We start from the raw sequence: 11,098 nt of genomic DNA on the forward strand, positions 1-11,098 counted from the left end.
GCGCAACTGCCGAGGAGACAACTTCAGGCTTCTAGAAATTGAGATTATATTATCAATAAAAGCAAAACATTTTTAAACTTTAGATTGAGATAATTTTTAATTTAACTCGTTTTATTCCATTTAATTATTATAATTTTTTTTAATTTTTATATAAAATATAATAAAAAATTTAATTTTTTTAAATTTAAAAATAATAATAATATTAAAAAATAATATTTTCATAATATTTTATTCAATATTTTAAGTATCATTATTTATTCAACTCAACTCACCGTACAAATCACTCCTGAAATATTTTATCAGCATGCAATGTCCGTTTGCTTGTTGGAACAAAATATAAAAAAGAACAAAGAAAGACTACAGAAGCTGAAAAGCAAGTCAACCGTCTACCCTCTCTGCCCCATTTGTTTCGTTCGCTAAGGCGACGAACAAAACTCTCAGAAGCGAAGGCCTTTCTTTCTCACCTTTTTTCTACCCTCCCTGCCCATTTGTTTCGTTCGCTAAGGCGACGAACGAAACTCTCAGAAGCAAAGGCCTTTCTTTCTCACTTTTTTGACAGCTTCTCATCTTTCATCCATCAAAAAAGAAACCAAGAGGAGAACCAAAGCAAAAACAAGTAGCACCAAAGTCCATTTGGAGTCGGTTTCTCTCTGAGTTTTAAGTTTCCAATTTTATCTAAATTTGAGAATTTTGGTGAGAGCTTTGAGAGGTTCTGTTCTGGATGGGGGCTTGCTGGAGCCTTGGCATTGAGGCCGTGACTCCTTCTTATACAGGTTGCTTTTGTTTGTTCGTTTGTTTGTGTTTTGTTGTTGGTTCTTATGTTATTTATTTTCAACTGTTTTTCTGTGCTTGATTGAGCTCTATTTGTCTTAAAATGTTTAGTTTAGTAACTTGATTACCTCCACCTAATTTAAGTTTGTTACCTGAACTTCCATGGCTTGTTTAGGCTGCAACTGGATGTTAAACTGAATTGAGATGAGTTGAGATGAAAATTAAAAATTAAATAAAATATTAAAATATTATTTTTTAATATTATTATTATTTTGAGATTTAAAAAAATTAAATTGTTTATTATATTTTATATTGGAATTAAGAAAATTTGTAATGATTAGATAAGATGAATTGAAATGGGTTTTAGATCCAAACGTACCTGCATGAGAGTTTAATTTAAGCGTAATTGTTCAGTTTCCGCTCTTTTAGTTTTACTTTGGATGCTCTTTTTGGAATAAATAAATTTCCGTGAGAGAAATTTCCTCAGGATATAGTTTGAAATTGCAAAATATTGTGATTAAATTTCTCTTGGTATGCATTTTGTACAACTGGGTGCCATGGAACTGCTAGAGGATTATTCAAACACTGTTGCTACTATCTTTAGTGGATGTTTAGATGAATAGTGGAAATGCTGTCTGTTTTGGAGCTAAAACTTCCAAGTTGAATCTTCGTAAACATGTTTCTGTTGGGACTTTTTTGGTATTGAGCCTAGTTTTGTTTATGAGCGGCCCAGTTGATGACCCAACCCAATAAAGATTTGTTGCAATTTTTTTACCCTTTTTTGCTCTAGATTCGACTCGCTGGATTAGGATTTACTTGGATCTTATATTATACCCTTGTACGGCCGCCGTACCTTTTCGTCATCATCTAAAATAAAATTCTCTATAGCTCCGTGGACATAGGCACATTCTCGAGTCACGTAAACCTTGTGTCGTGCGAGTCTATCTTATTGTTCCTAACAGTCTCAATGGCTTTTGTCTAGGGTTTAATTCCAAAAATGTGAGCAGAGATAGGAATGACATGAGTAGTTCCAGTGGCAAGTTCTCATCTGCTGCCATGCCCATGACTCCTAGGAGTGAGGGTGAGGTTTTTCAGGCCTGCAACTTGAAGAATTTCGTCTTCAGGGAACTCAAAATGGCAACAAAAAACTTCCGCCCTGATAGTGTGTTAGGAGAGGGTGGGTTTGGTTCAGTCTTTAAGGGGTGGATTGATGAAAACACGCTTAAAGCTACCAAGCCCGGAACGGGCATAATGATTGCAGTGAAGAGGCTCAACCAACAAGGACTCCAGGGTCACAACGAATGGTTGGTCAGTATTAGTTCCCTTCTTAGTTCTTCATTCTTCGTTTTGCTGACTTTGAATTAAGTGGCTCAGGAAAATTGAATGATTGTTGGCCAGAGTTGCTAGTTTCTATGTGAGAAGCCTTGTCACATAAGGATGGTTTATGAATTAATCTTGTCACCTTAATAAAATTGACTATTGACTGCTAATTCAATTGACATTGGATGTTCATATATTTTGTGGGTGCTTCTTAGATTGGCAAGATTGCAACTTGGTAAATGCCACAACATTTAGAAAATTCTTGATGTGTGAAGTAGTTCATTTTCCGTTATGTTTTTGGGTATACAGGCAGAAATCAACTATCTTGGACAGCTGCATCACCCAAATCTTGTGAAGTTGATTGGTTACTGCATAGAGGATGAGCACCGGCTTCTGATATACGAGTTCATGCCTAAGGGAAGCATGGAAAGTCATCTCTTTGGAAGTGAGTTTTTTATATGAAAATGCTATATGCTATACCCCCTTTAATGCTACTTATAAAAAACATACTCTTTAATGCTAACCTTTCGAAAGAAAGAAATTGCAGTTATGTTATTTCTTACAGATATGTGTATCTTTATTGTGGCATTGGATTATTGTTGAAGCAGGGGCTTCTCATTTCCAGCCACTTTCTTGGCACGTCCGAATGAAAGTTGCTCTTGGTGCTGCAAAGGGGCTTGCTTTTCTTCACAACATTGAATCAAAAGTTATATATCGTGATTTTAAGACCTCCAACATCCTGCTTGATTCGGTTTGTCGTTTGGAAGTATGGTTGATCATATTTACTTGATTTGAAAATTCAATCAGACTTAAATTTTGTTGTTCTGCCTTTGTTGCTTTGAATTCACAGGACTACAATGCAAAACTCTCTGATTTTGGGCTGGCCAGGGATGGACCAATTGGAAATAAGAGCCATGTATCTTCTAGAGTTTTGGGAACCCATGGATATGCTGCTCCAGAGTATCTAGCCACAGGTACTCTTTCAATATGTTTGTTTCATCAAGAAAGTCATTGATCTATGTGTACTATAACTCCAATTCTCTAAAAGCCTTCTTTGGACACCATGATAAAGTAGTCTACCATTCACTTTACAAAAAAAAATCAGGTTTTTAGGGAGGGAGGGACATGTGAAAGGTATAACTAATGAAAACAATCCATTGCCTAAGGTGCAGAAATACGATCAGAAATGGAAGGATCATCACATCAAACCATCAGAGTAATATTGTGTTTTGATGATTAATTACATGTTTTATTGTGTAGGTCATCTGACTTTCAAAACTGATGTATATAGCTTTGGAGTTGTACTTCTAGAAATGTTATCCGGTCAGCGATCTATAGACAAGAACCGGCCATCTGGACAACATAACCTGGTGGAGTGGGCAAAACCTTACTTAGCCAGTAAACGTAAGATTTTTCGTGTTCTGGATAACCGTCTTGAAGGTCAGTACTCGCCAGACCAGGCCCAAAAGGCGGCTAACCTTGCACTCCAATGCCTTGCTATGGAACCCAGGAACAGGCCCATCATGAATGATGTGGTAAAGGCGTTGGAGGAGCTTCAGGTGCCACCAAGTTGTTAGCACAAAGAGCACCATGTAAACGTTCATAGCCATTCCAATATTGGCATGCCTGGGTGGAAGCTTCTAAATTCACCATGAACCCGAGGCCTTCTGCTTATGTGGTTTATGCCTGAGGGAGGATGTATTAGGATGTAGATATTATTTTCTCTGTTTGAAAAGAGTCTTGGCCGAGTTAGAACAGACTTTCAGGTGTTCAGGCCTGCAATATACCTGTGTTTATTTAAGCAGTATACAGCTTTTGCTTTTTTCCAATGTAAGTACTAAGATTAGTCTAGACTTGACATTTTTTTTCTAATATGTGTATGTTTTTATGGTACTGAAGTGACCATGTTTGTCCATCTGGAAATAGAGGTAAGGATCCCCATGTCATAACAATGGCAATGCTTGATATGTGATGAGCATTAATCAATTGGGTATCAGATTGGTCCTGGTTCTTCCCCGTCGGCGATTTCAATTAGACTGTTTGCTGAACTGAGTTAGTACGGTTGGAGATTATATATATATAAATGATGAATGAGTAAATAAAATGAATGAGTAAATGATGAGTAGACAAAATCGATGCCGGGACCAGATAACTGGAATCCAAAAGGATTAGGTAACTGGAGCATAAGTTGTAAGTAAAGAATTTCAGTAATAAAACAATTTAATGTTGGGACCATATAACTGGAATCTAAATGGACCAAATAATGCAAGTTGTAAGAAAGTAATTGCCAGATAAATACAAAATATTATTAGTTGTTTATTCAAAGTAAACCAACTTAATATTACAAAATATTATTAAAGTACCTGGGGAGAAGTAGGGTTAGATAGTAGGGCTGTGCATATAATCCAATAACCTGTTGAGCCAAATCAAAATAACTCGACCCGACCCGATTTTTATCGGGTGCCATCTTTTCGGATCTCAACCGGACTAAGTAGCGGGTCTGTGTTTTGGGTGTCTACCCGTCCGACTATAAAAGCATACTTATCTTCAGTTCTCAAACCCTAGCCTCCCAAATCCGGATGAGAAGCCTGCCTCCCATCTCCAACTCGTCGATCAATTCGTGAGTGAGGTTTACACAAGCGAATACGATGCTAATGTTTCGCCCTACTTTTTGTAATTTTGTATTTCCCCTCGCTTCCTTTTCGTCCTCTGTTTCACACTCTAATTTCTCCGGATGCTTCCTGGGCATGGTCGATTACGCCAACTCAAGCACTCCCTCTCACAAATCCTTGTTGTCTGCTCACCTAAAGAACCACATATTAGACGCAGCTCTAGCGCTCCTCGATAACATCCCCGTTCTCAATGCGACTCTATGCACCATGATGATCAACGCTTATGCCAGAAATGATAGACTCTGCGATGCCTTGAAGCTGTTTTACAAAATCCCGGATAAAGGCGTTGTTTGTTGGAATTCGATAGTTAAAGGGTGTTTGGATTGTGGGGATTTGAGAATGGTCGTGAAGCTTTTTGGTGAAATACCTGAAAGGAATGTCGTTTCTTGGACCACGATGGTGAATGTCTGTCAGTTCGAGAGAGTTGAGATGGCTGAGTGCTTTTTTTGGGAGATGCCGATGAGGGATGTGACAGCATGGAATTCAATGATTTATGGGTATTGTGGTAGCGGTAGCGGTAGAGTTGACGATGCTATGAGATTGTTTAAAAGATGCCTTTCCATAATGTGATATCATGGACTTCAATGATTAGTGGGCTTGATCAGACTGGAAGGGCATTGAAGCTTTGTGTCTTTTTAGGCAGATGGTAGGTTCTGGTTTAGGCAAATGATACATCAGCTTGAACGAGTTTGGCACGCTCGTGAAAATGAAGATGGGTCTTTTTTCGGGTCGTACGGTTCGACCTGATCTTATATTGTTCGGGTCGGTTTGGCTCCATAAACGACATTATTCGGGTAGGGTCGGGTCCAAACCCGTTTGTACCAGCCTGTTGCATAGTAAGAGAAAGCAAGAAGAGAAAGAGAATAGATTGAATTCTTAGGAGTGGCTGGCTATATGGCGTTCTAGGAGATGATCTATTCTGAAGCTAAGCTCCCCTTTTATAAAAAAGGGAGGATCTTTTACAATTATTTGTAAACAGTACATAATATGACTATGGAGTAACAGTGCTTGAATTAACTAGGAAGTAAACTTAACTATGAAGCGCAAAGTAATTGGAATCTTGTCAGCAAAAGTAGTAGACAAATCAGAAGTCTTTTCAGCAGCGGTAGTCTCTGGTGCTTTTGGTAATTTAGTAGGAAGGGTAATTCTGCATACAACCATGAAGTGCGTAAACATCGCGTAATCATTTTGAAAAATAGTGGAGTCCACTATTAAAAAATTAATTCTTTTCATGTGAGTCTCATGTTTTATTCATTTTTTTTAAAGCGATTACGCAGCAATTGTACAATTCACCATTGTAAATATCTTTTATCTAGTAGAAATCAACAGGCAAATCAGTCTCATTCCCCTAAATTAGAAACTCTTGTCTTTGATGTTTTTGAAACTCTCGTCTTTTTTCTCGTTTTTTGCACTTCTCATTCCCCTAAATTAGAAAAAAACAAATCTTAAAACTGTAATTTGATTGCAAGTTGCTTGCAAGCTTTTGGGGTTGGTTCAGGTTCCATTATCTTCCATCTCTGCAAACCTTAAAACTCATATGAAGTGAAAGATTTATGATCAATTTGTTGTGCCACTTAACGAACAGCACCAACAAAAGCAGACATAATAAACAAGATAAGCTAGATACTTCTCAATCAACCCCATTCACTACAACAATTTTGACTCTTTTGAGACGAAAATTTTCGTCCCAAAAAACTATTGTTTCATCCCAAGGTAGTTTTTCAGACCCGCAAAACAAAAATAAAAAAAAAAAAAAAGAAGAAGAAGAAGAAGAATAAAAGCATCACAAATTCATCCCAATATCACTATACCGGAAGGGGTTTTTGGGGACGAAATTGGAGAAAACCATTCGATAGCGTTCGAATAGAAATTTCTTTTGGGACAATTTGATTTCTTCTTAGAAATGTAGTCGAATAGTCAAATTTACACGTTCGAACATCTAAAATTATTCGAACAGATAGAATTATTTGTTCCATTGAATAAGTTCAGTTCGAACTACAGTTAGTTCGAATGTCACAATTTAAGTTCAAACATTACATGTTCGAACGTATATAGTTGAATGTTTGAATTACAGATATTCATGTTCGAACGTGAAATTACCCAAATACCCCTATATTGCAACACAATGGAAATATCTACCAATTCACTCAAAAAATTGGTTAGTCATTAATCATGCAATTATTTAATAATTAAGCAATAATATAAAGTAAATAAATTGCATAATACCAAAATTGGTATTGAAGGAAAACCCTTTAAAGAACTTTTTATGGGTAAAACCCTACGGGGCAGTCAAATCCAAAAAAATCAATTTTATTATTTGAAAATCAATTACAAGTAAAGCTCAATTACAAAATATTTGTCAATTGACACTCTTACTTGACCAAACAAATTATTCTTCTACCGCAGTAGCAGCTAGAACCTCTAACGATTTTCAAATATTAACTTTTCTCCTAAAACTCAAGCGGCTAAATCACGATCACTTCATCTCAGTCTTGGATCAATGATCACACTCTTTGAGAGAAACAATATGAAAATTGTGAGATCTCTAGTTTCACTTATATTTTTAATTCCTTATTTTTGAGGTGTTATATTGTTATTTTAATTAATGTGTTAATTAAATTATGTTGTTTGTTATTTGTTTTGGTATTTTATTTTATTGTTTTGTTAATTTATTTTAGAGTATGTTATTTTGGTTATTTGTATTGTTTTTATTTTTTTTTTGGGCTTGTGTTTGTTTTTGGGCTTATTATTTGTGTTTTATTTCGTTGGGCCGTGTGTGTGTTGTGTGTGTTAGCTGAAGCCCAGCCGAAGACCGGCCCAGCCCATAGCCCCGGCCCAGCCCGTGCGGCCTGTGAGCAGCCAGCCCCTCCCCTTAAGTTGAACGGCGCCGTTTGGGTCAAAATGAAGCTAGGGCTTCATCTCTTCATCTCTTCTCTTCTGCGCCGCACACTTCTTCATCTTCTTATCCTTCTTTCTTCTTCTTCTTCCTGCACGCAGCACACAGCTGCTGCCGAAAACGGAACCCAGCCGTGAGCCACCTCCACCTTCATCTCTCTCTCGTGTCATTCGGCATGCACCCCGTGAGCTTGCTGTCAACCCGTGGCATCGCGCGGTCACTTGACCTTCCGCAAGCTCCTCGGTGTCGATGGGCATGGCTTCCGTGAGTGCCACCGTGCCACGCGTCCGCGAGAGGACTTCTTTTTCTTCACGGCATGCTGCCGTTATTTCCTTCCTCCACTGTGCGACACGCACGCCATGCGAACCGCCGCATTTGGCCTATAAATAGGCCACGGCTTCTCATGGTTTTGGGATCTCCGATTTTGGTGTTATCTGAGAATTTTAGGTTTTAAAACCGAGTGAATTTTGTAAGCTTTTTCGAGTGTGTTTGGTTCGGAAATTGTGAATTTTTGGGTGTGATCCGAGAGTTCAAAGAGGGATGCTGTACTGTGTTTTTGAAAATTAGTTCTACTCAATTTCTTGTTAAAATTGGGTTGTAAATGGTGAGTGTTGTGAGACTGTTGTCGTGTATGGTGTTGTGAAATTATTGGTTGTTGCTGTGTAACAAAAACCCAAGTTTTTGGGCACCGTCTTGTTGTGTGCTGCTGTTGCACCATTGCCTTGTACAACTGTCCATTCGATTGATCTTTCAGATTATTCCACTCAACGTGTGTATGTAATTTTCCAGTTTTATAAATAAATTGTTGCATTTATTGGCTTTATAAATTGTGGTATTTGTGGAACTATTGACTGTATTAATTTCTTGGAAATTGGGCCTTGAGCCGGATTGGAGGATGGGATTACGCGTGAAATTATCAAACTGTATTTCGACGTTATTTGAGAATTTGTAATTGAATTATTTAAATGCATATTTCAATAAGCTGTTGAAAAGCATATTTATCGTTTTATTAAATTGTGCGGTGATGTCACGAAGTCTGTTGGATATTGATACTGTTGCATGGATGCGTGTGTTTCACGACCCCAAGCCGAGATGGGGCATTATCTCGGTGGAGCTCCTCTGGTCACTCGGGAACGTAACAGACTGACGTGACATCCCCTGAGTTGTCGCAGGGCGACGATGGGAACGGACGAGACGGTAACGCTCTCGTACCGATTCCGTGACCTTTGGCTGGCGAGGTTAGAGGATGATCGGCTACGTACGCGCTAAGCGCGGAACCGAGCATCACTCGTTACGAAGTCTCATGCACGGACATTACCTGTGATGTGACGAAGAGAGCCAGGTCGTGTGGATGGTCCCTAGGGGAGACCGTGGCGCATGCTTAATGACTAATAATTCTGATTGGACCAAAATGGGATTTTTGGTGTAAGTGGTTAAAAAGAGTATTTTGGGAATAAATATATATTTTGTATTATTGTGAATTATGTGCGTTTGGGGACGCGTGTTATTTTTTATATCTCTTGAATGTTATTTCGGTTAATTATGTATTGAGATGTCATAATCTCATGGTGGTGTTTTACCCTACGGTTCCGTTTTATGGTTCCGTAGAATCTGACGCAGAGCCTGAGTATGAACCTGAGGAATCAGCTCCGCCAGAGGGTTGACTTGCTGAGTTACTGTTCAATGTTATGGGATTTGTTTCCCCTATGTTATTTTCTGTATTTACTTTATCTCTCGGATGACTGTTTAATCCTTGTAAAGTTATGTTATATGTTTTTTTTAAAACAAATTCTGGTACTGAATGAAGAAAGACTTTTTATTTCTCCGCTGCGTATATTATTTTGTACACTTATTGCATGTGGTACACACTCTGAGCACTGGTCGATGGGGTGCGTGATCCGTGTGATCATCATCCCGGTGTCACGAACTCCACTAAAATAACACGTGGGGGTCGAGGGCGCCACAGGTGGTATCAGAGCGGTCTGGCTCTGGGTAACACCGTGTAAATACCTAGGTGCAGTACCAGAAAATTTTATTGTATATTTTTTAATTGTTATTTATTTTAAATATCGAGTTTTAAAAAAAATATACGTTTTTATTAGAAGGATGGACCGATCTGGAATACCACATTCGGAACCTGAGAATGACTTGACTCATGCTGATGTGAATGTTGCTATGGCTAGAGCCTTGACCCGTATGACAGAATTTCTCCAACTAAATTATCAGCCGCAAAGAGAGCAACAAAATGGTTGTCCGTATGAACGCTTTTTAGCTCATAGGACCCCTGCGTTTTCCGGACAAGAGGATCCACTTCGTGCTGGGAGGTGGATTAGTGATCTCGAAAAGACATTCGAGATATGTGGGTGCACTGAAACTCAGAAAGTTTTATACGCAAGTTACCTACTGCAAGGTGATGCAACTGCTTGGTGGGAAACCAAGCGAGAACTTTTGGAAATGGAGTTAGGATCTATTGCAGCGGTATCTTGGGTACGTTTTAAAAGGGAATTTAATGACCGGTTTTTCCCGAACACTATGAGGAAGCAGAAGGCCCGGGAGTTTAATAACTTAGTGCAAGGAGAGATGACGATTGAGCAATATGCTCGGAGGTTTATAGAACTCGGGAAATTTGCTACGCATTTAATTGCCACTGAGGAAATGCGGATTGAGCGATTTCAGGAAGGTTTACGTCGGGAAATTCGTAGACAGGTTGCTTGTCTGCAAATTCTGACCTTCCAACAACTGGTGGAAGTTGCTACAATTGCAGAGCGGGAATTTATTGAGCCTATTACCACTTCATTTGGACAAAAGAAAAGAAATTTCGGGGAAGGTAGTAGTACTGGGTCTGCATCTAAGTTTACTACCAGGACTGGAGCCCGACCGCAGATGACCACTGGAGTACGAATGGGGGGACGAGCTCCAGTTTGTGGCAAATGTAATAGGTCGCATGTAGGTGAGTGTCATTTGTCTGGGATTCAATGTTTCAGATGTGGGCAAACGGGGCATCTTGCTCGCAATTGCCCTACCATGTTTCAGGCAAACCGAGGTGGTTACCGCGGTGGAAGGACTACCCCAAGACCATCTGTTCAGGCTAGGGTTTATGCAGTGACCCCCGGTGAGATAGACGAAGAAGCACCAGAGACTCAAAATGCTGGAGTCATTACAGGTTCAGATTCCTATCCAATCAATTTGATATTGATGTATTGTGTGTTTTGATTGATAGATTTCATCAGTAATTTTCTAATTTATTTTAGGTAGAGTTCGACTATTTGAATTTTATGCATGCACTCTGTTTGACTCCGGAGCATCTCAATCGTTTATATCTACTACTTTTGCACGGATGTGCAATTTAGTCTTTAAACCTTTATCATAGTCTTTATTGGTGAAGTTGCCAAATGGAGAGACTGTTTGGTGTTCTAAGGTTACCCTAGGTTGTCCTTTG

General features: G+C 38.8%; 1 protein-coding gene across 3 annotated transcripts; it reads left to right on the top strand.

The window, feature by feature from the left end:
* Window positions 1-357: 357 nt before the first annotated feature.
* LOC109003492 (receptor-like cytoplasmic kinase 176) lies at window positions 358-3,989 on the top strand. 3 transcript variants are annotated; one of them, XM_018981638.2, is made up of 6 exons: window positions 358-773; window positions 1,754-2,079; window positions 2,401-2,536; window positions 2,700-2,857; window positions 2,942-3,065; window positions 3,352-3,989. In XM_018981638.2, the coding sequence occupies exons 1-6, from the start codon at window positions 722-724 to the stop codon at window positions 3,666-3,668; spliced, it is 1,113 nt and encodes a 370-aa protein (XP_018837183.1). In that variant the 5' UTR covers window positions 358-721; the 3' UTR covers window positions 3,669-3,989. The 3 variants fall into 3 exon arrangements, with proteins under 3 accessions (XP_018837183.1, XP_018837184.1, XP_035544790.1); XM_018981639.2 differs by having other exon boundaries at window positions 2,700-2,842; XM_035688897.1 differs by having other exon boundaries at window positions 2,700-2,797.
* Window positions 3,990-11,098: the final 7,109 nt, after the last annotated feature.

The sequence above is a fragment of the Juglans regia genome, chromosome 3 (assembly GCF_001411555.2).
Source record: "Juglans regia cultivar Chandler chromosome 3, Walnut 2.0, whole genome shotgun sequence".
In the NCBI taxonomy this organism is placed as follows: domain Eukaryota; kingdom Viridiplantae; phylum Streptophyta; class Magnoliopsida; order Fagales; family Juglandaceae; genus Juglans; species Juglans regia.